The 13,936-nt window shown below is 37.1% G+C and overlaps 1 protein-coding gene across 1 annotated transcript in view; it reads left to right on the top strand.

Annotated features, from left to right (window-relative positions):
* Positions 1-13,936, top strand: part of LOC119075776 (neuroligin-4, Y-linked) — a 192,201-nt gene that overhangs the window by 156,426 nt on the left and 21,839 nt on the right. Inside the window, exon 6 of the mRNA XM_037182331.1 lies at positions 4,494-4,691. Coding sequence (XP_037038226.1) covers positions 4,494-4,691 — 198 coding nt within the window. The remainder of the gene's footprint in view (positions 1-4,493; positions 4,692-13,936) is intronic.

The following is a 13,936-nucleotide window of genomic DNA, read 5'->3' as shown; positions in this document are numbered from 1 at the left end:
CCTGAAAGTATGTGCAGTGAAAATGAGCAAGTTTAAAAATCGAAAGAAATATTTGAATGGTTCTCATGGTTTTCTTGTAAAATAATGAGATTGTTGAATATTGAATTGTATCCATTCATCACTGTTCATATGGGACCATTGGTCCATACTGTTATCTGTCTAATGTCATCTCAGTTCGTGAATAAAAAGTCATTCTCTGCTCAGACCAGTAACAAGCACAAGTGTTTCATTTATTCGTCGTAGCCGTTCTCGATATTCCAACAGGTTATGGGCCCAGACACGAAAATTAATTAAATTTTGTTAAAAAAGTTTCAAATTAGAAGACCTAAAGTTAGCGAAAGTGTTGCGACTACATTTTTTTACGTTTGGTTAGACAAAATTTTGTCCTGTTTCGTTGGACAAGAGATTTTTCGTTTGGATGAAATTTTTTCTGGAATAGCGGTACATTGTGCTTGGTGAAACGGTGAAGCGGAGAACGAGTTGTTTGATCGTCGGCTTCTGTGGCAACTGGATTGTTGTGAAACCTGGATTGGTAAACACAGGAAGGACGAGGAAGAATTTTCTGGTCGTCAAGTACTGCGGCAACTAAATCGTTGTGAAACCTGGACTGGTAAACGCAGAAAGGGCGAGTGGTTGGACAAATTCTACAATCGAGGTTCATTTTGGTCGTATACATTTTGTTAAACGGTGACATTTAAGACCTACAAGCAACAATTACAATTTAATGTTTTTGTTGATCCGGACAAAATACAAAATTTAACGGCAGCTCAAAATAGATCTATATCGTTTTAGATGACAAATAAGCTGTCATTTTCACAAAGCTAACCTCAATGTTACAAAAATTCATATGGAACTGTCATTGTTTGTTTGTGAAATTGACAGCTCATTTGACACTTTTTTAGAGAAGAAACCGTTATTTGACACTGATCTATTACACTTTTCACAGAGTTGAGGCTAGGGTTCTCTATGGATGACAGCGTAGCTGTCAGTGTTCGGGTTTAGTTACTCGGACTTGATTTATGCCTAAATTTTATTACAAATAAAGGCAAAAAACACGACGCAGATCGACACCCACATCTAGTTATCATTTGTATCCTTTCTAGGCATGCGAGCCTACGAAAAAATTCCTTTCAAATCTTAAAGGCCATACCTCAATATCCACGTTTGAAGTTAATTCCCGAATTCTATTATTCTATTCAATGGACATTTGAAATGTAGTTAGACCCAAAACGTTTCTTAAATAAAGAAAAAAAAACCTAAAAAACTGATGGAAGTTCTGGTCATTCTAGAGCTCTAGCATTTGGAAGTAGATAGACCCTTTGACAGACACCTCAATCTCTCTTCAAACCCAGAGGATACTTGACTTGACTTGACTTGACTTGACTTTCGTAATAACAAGCTTGTCCCTGTGGGCTCACCCATGAGATTATTTGAACGTGAGGACTTTGACTTGAATGATCACGAATGAAAATCAAGTCCTAATCCTCCCTTTTCTCTCTCCTAGACTCGGTTCATTGTACACCAGAGAACAATTGTGCGCTTCCTCTCGTCGAGCACACTCATTCACATTCGCACTCTGCCTCCGGCACTTTGTGTACGATGAACTTTGTCAGTGGTGGGGCCACTACATGCATTACTTTGACTTATATACCAAGGATGAACCAAGGTAACTAACTCAACCACCGTCGCTCGATCTATGTGGTCGGACTAAATACACGGCAGTGGGGAGATGAACCAACCACCTGAGCTCTTTCATTGCTCGGAAATATTTTTGTATAGAATTGGTATCGTGAAGAAAATTACCTGCAGCAGGAGACTTACCAAACCACACGTCATACAAACCATTCATTCAGATTCATTGTTATTTCATCGTAAGACCATTTTCAAGCGTTGGTGCGTAATCATTCTTTTGATCTTCGTATCATTCAAAAAAGCGTTCTCCAATAAGCCATTAGCGCGTGAAACGAGAGAGATAACATTAAGATCAGATATACATATCTTTAGCAGAAGATAACACAGCCAAATTATTACATAAAACCGTTTACACTATCGCTAGTCAAAGAAACGAGAATGCTCCCGTCAACAAACGTCCGAGAAAAACTGGAATCGCCGTTCCGACAGACACCGCGCAACGGGAATGCTCTTCTCAACGTTTCGTAAAACGCTTCTCATGTGGTAGCCACACCACGTAAACAGCGACACCTACGTGTAGAGGATACGCTCCTCTTAGGGAATGTGCAAGAAACGCTCAAACTCAGAGGCTGCTAAGCCCTTTAACTTTACGGAGAGAGTAGTTTCTACAAGCGAGGCAAACGTTCCATTCAAGAAACGTTAGAGAAAAACTGAAGGCTAACGAACCATAACTTTGACTTGACAGACGTCGACAACAATTAAAACCAACAACAGGCCGAAACTCGAAGCGCGCAACATCACGGAAAGAAGAAAACTCTAGACAACAACAAATTGCAAACAAATTGTTCTTGTGCACGTACGAAGAGCGAAAACAAGAATAAGGCTTCTAATCGCACAGGACCATCGGTTAAGTATCTGTTTGCCAAAACTGGTAAAACGGCATATCCAAACCAAAAGCGTAAATGCTCCTTACAAGAAACGATAAAGAAACGATAAAGCAAAACCGTGAGATATGACGCATTCAGAGAATGGTAACTGAAAAGCATCAACCATTCGCTCATCAAGTTACATCGCACGTACCGTAGACCGTTACCCTATACAAACCGTATCTGCTTCAACTGGAGTCCGAGTTTTCTCCAAACCGTGCTGCGGTTTCAGTATTTCAGTATCATTTACGCGGGACAAACCGTATTTGCATTTGCAACCACGGCTTGACCTGGATACAGCTCCGTTCGATATTCCTCCTGTTAGTTTCCGCATTGGCATTCGGCATCTATTTCTCGGCATTTCCCTCAAATTCATGAGTTCCATGAATTCCATTGAGCAACTTGTCGAGAAACAATGTTGGTAATCATCCCGTTTCACCGCCTAAGTCTCCGTCCGTCGAAATTTCATTCGGGAAAAACTACAATCGCTCGCGAAAACAGTCGGACACAATTGTTAACAAACTTTAAAATCAAACAAACCAAAAAAACAAAGAAATAACTTGCCATTTTCACATCGCCTACTTATCGCCAAATATCTCTTCAAACCCAGAGGATACTGGAAAAAACTGCTGGAAATGTTAGTTTTCCATAAATTCTAGCTTTGGAAAGACAATAGATCTTTCGTAGTGATGGAATTCTAGGAACTGACCTCCACACATCTCAGCCTTCCCTTAAGTCCAGAAGAAAGTTCAAAAAAACCATTGGAAGTACTCATCATCCTAGAGTTCTATGTCTGGGAAGAAGAGTCACCCTTCGAAGTGATAGAATTCTAGGATCTGACATCCAAACACATCAAACTTTCCTTAAATCCATAGGAGACAACAACAAAACACGGCTGGAAATGCTAGTTTTTCTTGAGTTCTAGCTTTCGGATGCATTTGGAAGACTCAGACCCATAGACGTATAGTTGCATATCATTGAAATGTATCATAGTCTTGTATTGAGGAAAAATCGTTCGAAACGCTTATTATTAATTCCCACAATTTTCTTTGGAAAAAAAAAACTTGTGTGAAAAGTCATTGTGCTTCCGAGAGCTGTGGCGCCAGATTCTTTGATACGTCAGAGTTCGGGCAGCTATCGTTGGTAGGGTATGTATATGTAATTACCTTTCCAAAAAAACAAACTTCAAAATTGAATAAGAAATGACCAGGGAAATGAGTCTTGAACTTAGCGGTTTTTTAAGGTCACTCTTCAAGGAATCCTTCATAGACCGGGCAGTTCTGGTCCTTCGACAAAAAAATTATTCCATGAGTTTTAGGTGTTGGATCAAAGTTTCAGAATACTAAAAAATATTTCGATTTGACGGAGATATCTGAAGTTCTACAGTAAAACCGGTTTTAAGCGGTTATTGCCGGTTCGAGAGAGCGAAAAAAAAATAGTTTGCTAGTGAGCGAGACGACTTTTTCTGACATAGCAGCCCAGACAACTAGACGGATTTTTATTTTCACGTGTCAAGCAACTTCTTCGCACTTATCTTAAAGAAAAAAAGATTCTGCGTCAATTGACACATAATTTTTGCCAATCCATAATACCCTCTCTAGCAACAAACTACATTTATTAAGGTGGTAAAGACTCTAGTTAAACGCTGCTACTTCCTTACGATTCGCGAGTCTGTTCACTTTAAGCCATATAACCAAGCAGAGTCGGTTCACTTATATCAAGAAGCAAATTTTCTCAAACTTATCTTACCCCCTAATTCAATTTTTTTAAGAGATTTTGGTTGCTAGAGAGAGTATTCCAATCCAACCAACAAATTGATGATGTGAAATTTTTTGATAAATTTCAAACGCTTTTAAATGGCAAAATAATTGGATTAAATATTCATTAAATGTTCATTATTTATCTAACCGAAACATTTCTTTTCGTTCTCTCCAGGTTTCCTGAACGCAAACACCGATCGATACTCTAAATCTCCAGCCAATTATGGACTGATGGACATTATCGCTGCATTACATTGGCTTCAAGAGAATATCGGAGCTTTTGGTGGTGATCCTTTACGAACAACATTAGCCGGTCATGGGACCGGTTCGGCATGTGTTCATTTTCTTATTACATCAAGTGCGGTGCCAGAAGGTAAATTTTATGAGCTCAGTTTATATGAAGTTGTATATTGAGGATGTGTATGTGTACGTATAGATAAGTTTAGAAACCCGTTAGATACTGATATGTAACGGCAGAAGAAAAAAAAAACATTGTTTGTGTACACAGCCAGAGATGTATATATAACATGTTGTTCTGTGTTACGAACGATATGGAAACGGAAGAGGCGCACGTTTAGGAGAATATATATTTTAATATTGACACTGTAACACATTTGTGTACAGAGACGGGAAGAGAGAGCGTACCATCAGAACATTTTACCCGAACTCTGATTATAATTACGTAAATGGAATTTATGGGGGTTCGTTCTTAGGAGTTTAATTAGAATTTAATATAATTGTACGGAAAGTATAATCGGTGCTACAAAGTGATGCTGTAACGATGCATAATTTACTATACATACAATTCATGTCTCTAATTACGAATTACGAATAATGTCCTACTACTACTACTATAGCAAGGGCGTTTTATTTCGGTTGGTGATACGTAGTTTAGCTGGTTGGAAACTACACATTTCGTTATAAAATGACTTATGTCAGCGAAATAGATCGTTCTGGGGTGAAGTAACTTCACTAATGACATTTCATGGTTATTTACCAGACTGAAATTATTTCACCAGATAGAGCACAAAGAATGAACCCAACAAAATCTCTACGAGAAAGGCGTGACGCAGTTAGCGGAGGACTTGACGCAGTCTAACTTCCAAAAAAAGAACGAAGAAAATTTTTTGAGACGCGGCAACTATATATAGGCGAGAATTTAAGTTTCTTTCCTTTGGCCTGTATCACCACAAATCCTATTCTATCTTATTCGCGCTTCAAATACGAGCAAAACGAGCTATCACTCGACTATGTAGCTTTAAAATTACCGTAGATACATCGTTTTGAAATTGGTCACTTTTCATACAAAATACACCAAATTGACTTTTCCCAAACAATCAAAATCTTTCAACTTACTCTGTATGTTTCTATCTATCTATCGACGGACGATCTCGGAAACTAGTCAGCCAATCTCCATGAAATTTTGCAGGAACCTCAGGGTGGGCATAAAAATGAAAATGTGATACGCCATTACCCCAGGAAAAACCAGAATTTTGTTTTATTGACCTCGAAGTGGTTTCTGAGTGTGGTTTTCGAGGGTCGGGAACGCGTTTTCGGCTGTAGCTTAGCTGTATTGAAACCTACAGAGGCGTGCGACCCATCAAATGAAAGGTATTCGTAACACGATTCGAACAAAAAAATAATTTAAAAAATCGGGTCAGATTCGTTTGAGCTAGAGTGATTAGAGTGACCAAATTTTGAGCTACTCGAGCGTAGGATGAAAGGACTAATATTTTTGCGATTATGAGAGATAGAGAGTTACTTTCTTCGGCAAAGTCTCAGAGTTTTACGAGTAGAACAGAGGGGCATTTGTGAAAAATGTCGAAAGTTGGAAATGGGTGGGTCAATTGGGGTTTTGGAGATATTTCTTGAATGGTGGCAGATAGAGAATTACTTTCTTCGTCAAATTTTCGAATTTCGTCAAATTTTCGAATTTCGTCAAATTTTCGAATTTCGTCAAATTTTCGAATTTCGTCAAATTTTCGATTTTCGTAAAATTTTCGAATTTCGTCAAATTTTCGAATTTCGTCAAATTTTCAACTTTCGTTAAATTTCGTTAAATTTTCGAATTTCGTCAAATTTTCGATTTTCGTCAAATTTTCGATTTTCTGTTATAAACTGTTATAAAAAGCAGTGTTCTAAAACTCTTAACACGACTGATATCCCAACAAAAATCTCTTCGAGAAAAGTGTGACGCAGTCTTTGAAGTACAATTTCTAAAATGAATGATATCGCTAGAGTTGACGCTTTCAACTTCGTTACGCAAAAATTAAATTTTACACCCAATTTTAGTTCAAACAAGCTGGCTTAGTTTTTCTCATCATAAATAAGATAAATTTTCTTGGAGATCTGATCCTCTGTCACATGAGACGCAGATTTTTTCGGTAAAATGTTTGTTGTTTTCAGTCAATTTTCTTTTCGAAGCTTGTTTGAACCCAATTAAAAAATTTAATTTTTGCGTAACGAAGCTGAAAGCGTCTACTCTAGCGATATCATTCATTTTAGAAATTGTACTACAAAGACTCTGTCGCACTTTTCTCGTAGAGATTTTGTTGGTGTAGCACTCGTCTTGGAAGTTTTAGATCAACAATTTGACTAAAATCGAAAATATGACGAAATTTCACAAAATTTGGCAAAATTTCACGAACTTTAACGAAATTTTATAATTTGAAAAAAAATTGACTAAAATCGAAAAATTGATGAAAATCGAAAATTTGACGAAAATAGAAAATTTGACGAAAATCGAAAATTTGTTGAAAATCAGCTACCCCAAAAGTCACCAAATATTTCCAGCTGCCCAACATACTCTAAAAGTGACCAAATTTTTCCAGCTTTCATGGTTCGAGTACAGATTTAACCATAAAGACGCATGAAAGTCGACTAACATTTTCTTACAAAATTTTCTACTTGTTGTTGTCACTTCTATTGCTGTCACTTTCTTATTTCAGGAGGTGGGAAAAAGACTACGTGAACCGGTTGGTCAATGTCATCATTTACATACAAAGAATATGTCGAAAGTGAACGCAGTAAAAAATCGGTTCAGTACTGCAATATTTTTGTATGCAAATGATGACATTGACCACCCGGTTCATCTAGTCTTTTCCCCCAACTGAAACAGTCTGTAGAAAAGTCCGTTTTTTCTTACCTCCTTTCAACGAATCGTTCTTTGACCAAATAAAGACAAGAGACAATGAAATTCTCTGTGTGACAATACTGACGCACAGATTTGTTCAAACATTAGATAATTGCTCAATACAATACATATAGAGCCATCGATTAAATTCCTGGAATGAATGTATACAATCTCCATTTACCGGCTAATCGTTTCGGTAATGATTGTTCGTAAATCCTTTTGTCCATTTACTCTCAGCTAGTGGGACGGATTGTGGGGAGTTTGTTGGATTTAGCCAACAGCTATAATAAAATTATAACAACCAGCCGGTTCAATCATAATTTATTAACTGGTTATTCAAATACGAAGCATGAGGAAATCATTTTTTTTTTGCGCTCTGTTCATTGAATGAATCTAGTTTCCGCATCAGCCCTGAAAACCCATTATTTTCCGAAAAGCAACATCACAAAATATACAATACACAGACACAAAACATCGCAACCGAAAATTATCGTATCCAAATTTGCATTAGTTTGGTTTGGAAAAACGTATTACCTGGGGTATTTGTTTGATAATGCTGTGATGGTATATATATTGTATACGTAAACGTAGTGTAGTACTAGAATATTTATATCATTTTATAATATGTAATACTACTGCAAGTGGTTTCAAGTAGGTACATTGTGTATATACTACAATACCGAAAATTTTACATTGCAAAATGTGTAAATGAGTTCTGAAAAATTAAACCGCATACAGATGAGGCTGTATGTGAGTTTTGTTTTTTCGGTTATCATCCGGAGGTTAACGATACTTTTGCCTCCATAAATTTGCATTAAATTAATTAGCATTTTCTTGTGTACCTTTGCCATCACACAACATAAACACCAACACAGCATTTATATACACTGGTTTCCCGTCTGATGGTCGGCTGGCTGTTTGGTTTTCTTACCCAATATTAATACGAAAGAAAACAGCCCACCGTACAGCTGAGCTTACACGAACGTTATTTGTGGGGCTTACACTTTAAAGAGCATGGATATTTTTATGGAACGGCTTAAAGCGACGAAATTGATGTACTTTCCACAAAAATGCCTGACGAAACGTAGAACTTTTTAGTTCGAAGAAAGACTAGATGGTATGGAAAAAGACTAGATGAATGGGTGGACGGTGTGGACAATGCAGAGAGATGAAAAGTTTGCGACTTGGACGTCGCTTCGACAGATTGGTGCCATTTGTAAAAATATTGAATCCGATGATACCAATAGAAACCGTCATAACCACACATTTCTAAATTTCTAAAAATCCAAAACGGAATTCTAGATTTTTAGAAATTTATTTGGAGGCATTCCTCGACGATTTAAGTAAAGTCCAGGGTGCCGAAAGTTGATAAGCCGCAATTAACTTCAACGTAAATTATTTTGGGAAATCTTTTTTTGTCAGCAAAATTATTCTTTTTTTGCAGCAAAATTATTTTTTTTATCAGCAAATTTATTCTTTTAGTTCAGCAAATTTATTGCTATTGTGACCAAATTTAATTCTTCGTCTGCAAATTTATTTTTTTGAAGCAGCAAATTTAATCTTATTTTGTCAGCACATTTATTTTTTTGCAATCTGCAAAATTAAATATTTTTTTAGCTATTTTTTAGCAGCAAATTTATTCATTTCTATCAGCAAAGTTAATACTTTTGTCAACAAATTTATTTATTCGTCATCAGCAAAATTAATTGTTTATTTTAGCTATTTTTTAACAGCAATTCTATTGATTTGCAACAGCAAATTTATTCTACTTTTGTCAGCAGATTTATTTCTTGTCATAAGCAAAATTAATTGTTTATTTTAGCTATTTTTTATCTATTTTTGGTGAAATGGATTTTCATATATGCTTTTCGTCACTAGTGGTGAAATGGACACCAAAACCCAATGCTTATCGAGCAACACCTCTAACCATTCGGCTATTGAGATATATAATCGCAGTGTAACAATTTTCAAAAGTTCATTTTTCGCAGCTGGTTGCAGAAAACGTTGTATGCAACACGTTGTGAAAGTGGTAGTTTTTGTCACATGCTTCGCTCGCTTCGCACGTTTGATAACATTACATCTAGTGACACAAACTACCACTTTTCGCAACTAGCTGCAGAAATTACTATTTCACGTCTTACGTCAACGTAAATAGTTATTGACACTACACGGACAATTCATTTCTTTTTACGAAATGGATACCAATTTTCATTGCACTTAAAAAGCGTTTTAACACGCCGAGCGATCCGGCCCATTGCCCCGGAGCGAAGCGGAGGGCCGCAATGCGAGCCGGGCGCCGGAACGGTGTCGGTAACTTAGGAGTTAATTTTTTTTCTCTCGCATCGTCTAATAATTAGTCTGTGTAATTCATTGCCCATAAAGAGCGTTTTAACACGCCGAGCGGTCCGTAAACTTAGTTAAAGTGAAATTATTATGAAAGGTGTGCATCCTAGAAATTACGCATAGCGAAATTACGAAGCCCCATTCAAACCGAGGGATAAATGCTTTTTTAGGCACTAGGTGTGTAGATTGTCACTCGATACCGCAGGTCGAGCGTGACAATACACATCGTGTGCCTAAAAGATCTATCACCGAGTTGTGTACAACGTTTTTCGCAATAAAGGCAACGGAAAGTTCTATTTTTCGTCGCTTGTTGAGTTGACGTTTTCGTGTTAGTGGTGTTAGTGATATAATTTTATATGTCCTACTGCGGGACATATGCTGATTGAAGATAGTAATTTTCCTACTTATAAAAAAATAAATTTGCAATTGAAACACTAATAAATTTGCTGACAAAAAGCAATAACTTCGAGGTATTAATTTTGCTGTTCGAAGGCATTAAAAGTGCATATTACAAAACAATAAATTTGCTGACTACAAAGTAATAAATTTGCTGCCAGGGATTTGCTGCAAAAGAATTATTTTTGCTGCTTAAAGTCAGTAATATTGCTGCTCAGAAAGCAATAAAGATGCTGTTCGAGTACTAATAAGTTTGCTGAAAATAAGACTAATTTTGCTGATACAAAACACTAAATTTGCTGATAAAAAAGATTAAATTTGCTGCTAAAAAAAATAAATTTGCAGAAAAAAAGAATAAATTTGCTGACAAAAAAATAGATGCCAAATTATTTTCAACACAACCAATATCAACGAAATAAAGTGCTAACGTGATGCGTGTAACATCAGAATGAACGTAATAGTACATTGAATGACCTGTGCGATTAGAGCCCTTGCCTTCGGCGCGGGCTCCAACTCTCGCACACGGTTGAATTTTTAGCCCCGTACGAAGTACTGGGGGCTTATAAGATTAATATGCCGTTTGTAACACGTCGAATTGGAAGCAGACAGTAAGGGCAAAGCATTTGGTTATGTTCATAGATGACGAATCCGCAATAAAAAAAATGTCCGTCCGTCCGTCCGTCCGTCCGTCCGTGACCCCTCTAGCTAGAGTAAATCACAACCTTTTTTCAAAATTCTTTTTTTCCCCGATTGGTATCGACAAAAGTAAGGTCAAGTTCGAAAATGGGCATGGTAGGGTCGGCCCCTCCAGAGCTAGGGCCCTATAGGTGTTTTTCAGTCTTTCGACGATATCTACCGAAATACGCACGCAATAGCTGCTTGTGATATATCAAATGAAAGGTATTGACGAGTAGAACAACGTTGCTGAACATTGTTTTTGGGTAAGATGTAACGTGGGCTTGTTGGGAGGGCTCAAAGGTCGTTACTCGGCCCTAAGTGTTTTTTGCACATAAATCGAGTAAATCTCATCCGATTTTGCTAGATTTAGTTTTTTATGGAAGGTAATTGAATACCGAAAAGAACGTGGCGAAAAAAGTTTCAAATTTGGGCCCTTGGACTAAGGCCGCTACTCGGCCCTAAGTGTTTTTTGCACATAAATCGAGTAAATCTCATCCAATTTTGCTAGTTTTTGTTTCATTTGAGAGATAATTGAATGCCGAATAGAATGATGGCAAAAAAAAGTTTCAAATTTGGGCCCTTGCACTAAGGCCGCTACTCGGCCCTAAGTGTTTTTTGCACATAAATCGAGTAAATCTCATCCAATTTTGCTAGTTTTTGTTTCATTTGAGAGGTAATTGAATACCCAATGGAAAGTTGGCAAAAAATTTTGGGTTTCTAAAATATTGTCGTAAATTGTTGGTTTTATTTGAGAGGTACTTCGTACGGGCTTTCGTAATTGCGCTATGCGCAATTTTAAAAATGAACACTTTTAGTAAATTTGACCATGCCCAACTTGACTTGCATTTTGGTAACAGGCGCATTAGAGGGTTGTAGACGTATTAGGGTTCCGGGCTTATTAGGGCTACGGACGTATTATGGTTGCGGACGAAATAGGATTACGGGTTGTACGGGGCTAAGTCGCAGCAAACGCTCCGACTGTTCTGATGCCTTGTTTTACTTTTGCCCCGAGTCGTTCATACTATTTTTTTTGATACCAACATTGAAAATTGATACGTATCGCAAACATCGCAACAAAATGTTGAAATAAAAAGGCATTTAGCCAGAAAATGCGGGGGTATATGAAAAATTTAATAATTTAGCCATCACAACAATAACACACACAAAAATTAAGATATAACTAACAAATCATTCAGTAACAAAAAGTATCAACTTTGTATGCTAATTTCAATAAGAACACTGGCGCACAGTGTTTACAATTTTGATCAAAGTATTCTGCATAATATGAGCGGATTTTGTTGACAACTCGACTCATTTCTCTCATTTTCTGTGACGTCAGTCACTTTCGCTGTTCGTTCAGTTGCGTTCGCTCTTCGTTAAGTACTTTCTCCCCGTGGGATGCATTTTTTTACTTTCGCCCCTCATATGCGGGGCGAAAGTATCATTTTCAATGTTGGTATCAAAAAAAATATTTTTTGTAAGAATCAGATTCGGTATTTTCATTTTCCAATTCTTTATCCGACAGAAATTACTAGTAATTCCTTCAATTTAGAAACATTCGGTTTTCTATTCTCCACTGCCTTACTCCCGATCTGGGCCCATAACCTGTTAGAGGTTCCAATTGGTGATGAAGATAAAAGCAGTTATACAAAAACCTAATGTTTTGAAATTGATTTGAATAAAGAACTTGCAGGAGCTGTCAAAAGACTTAAGCTGTAATCGCACTTCGCCGTGTAGCACTCCGTTTACTTGACAGTTAGTTTAAAACAATGAAAAATCCGCATCTTTTCTATTATTTGAACAAACTGTCACTTAAACGGATAGCTATACAGGGTAAGTCCAGGGGTAAGTCACGACAGAGTAAATACAGACAGAAGCGCTTGAACCTGAATTATCTGAATTATGGCCAGTGTTCATTTGAGTTCATTTTCATTCAGTGTGTTAGGTCACTTATTTGACATCCGAGAAATGAATCGCTCCTGATTTGCGAGTGGAGCGATCTCGATCAAAACTTTTTCATCAATATTTATTGTGCAGCATAAAGTATGCCATATTTGGTATCGTTGTAAAGCTGAGACTCTAAGCTACCATATAAGCAACCACAATGACGGAAAATACTCATACTAGTAAGGTATTGAAGCGTTCAAAGTTCACCGAGGGTAGCCTCAAAGTGCAATTTCTGAAAATGTAACAGAAAGCTTTGATTCAAAAATAATTTTTTTGTTGTTCAATAGGGTTTGCAAAACTAGTCTGGGATCACCATTTAAAGGCTTCCTCGGTTGCTTCGCAAAGGAGATATCAGTCTTTTAAAATGGTGAAATTTTAACTTTTAGCTACTATTGCTCAATGAAGCAATTAGCGAGAGCCATAATTTTTACACTGTAAATCTTAGAATTTGTCCCTCTACCAATTCCAATGTAAATCTTAAGTCCTCACTGTTCCACAAGCCCTGGCTGACGTTGGTGCTGGTTCTCAAGAACAGCTAAGGGGATTTTGCTAAAACTTGTTTACTTGAATAGCATTTCCCTCCCCCAACTCACTTATGAAAAAAACCTGGATGTTAACTTACACGTTTATTTAAAAATTTTAAGCCTTCCGTTTACATGACGTTTCTATTTTTCAGATGACTTTTACATTGTATTCATTCCAATTGTCAAGTAAACGGCTGGAAAACGGAGGCAAAACGGATCACTGTGAATTCAACTTTACACAAAAGATTTCTTCTTCATTTGACACTTCCCACAAGAAAAGAAAAAATTCTTCTGTGACAGTGTTTTGACAGCTACCCTTATCGTCTAGAAGTTGATATTATCGCCTTGAAGTTGATATTATGGCCCAGAAGATGTTATGATCGCCTTGAAATTGATATTATCGCCAAGAAGATGGCTTTCGCAGCATCCAAAATGTAATCTACAATTTTTTAAACTTAGGAGTATACATGCGGAAACAGAGATGGTTCGAGATATTACCTTCACTGTTCAATGTACATTGCACAGCTACACGAAGTATGCAACCAGTGTCATCACAAAACGAACCATATCGGTGATGGTTTGCACTTACGGTTAATT

Source organism: Bradysia coprophila, unplaced genomic scaffold, assembly GCF_014529535.1.
Source record: "Bradysia coprophila strain Holo2 unplaced genomic scaffold, BU_Bcop_v1 contig_232, whole genome shotgun sequence".
Taxonomy (NCBI): domain Eukaryota; kingdom Metazoa; phylum Arthropoda; class Insecta; order Diptera; family Sciaridae; genus Bradysia; species Bradysia coprophila.
The sequence above is the reverse complement of the archived record's forward strand: the minus strand, read 5'-3'. Positions and strand labels throughout refer to the sequence as shown.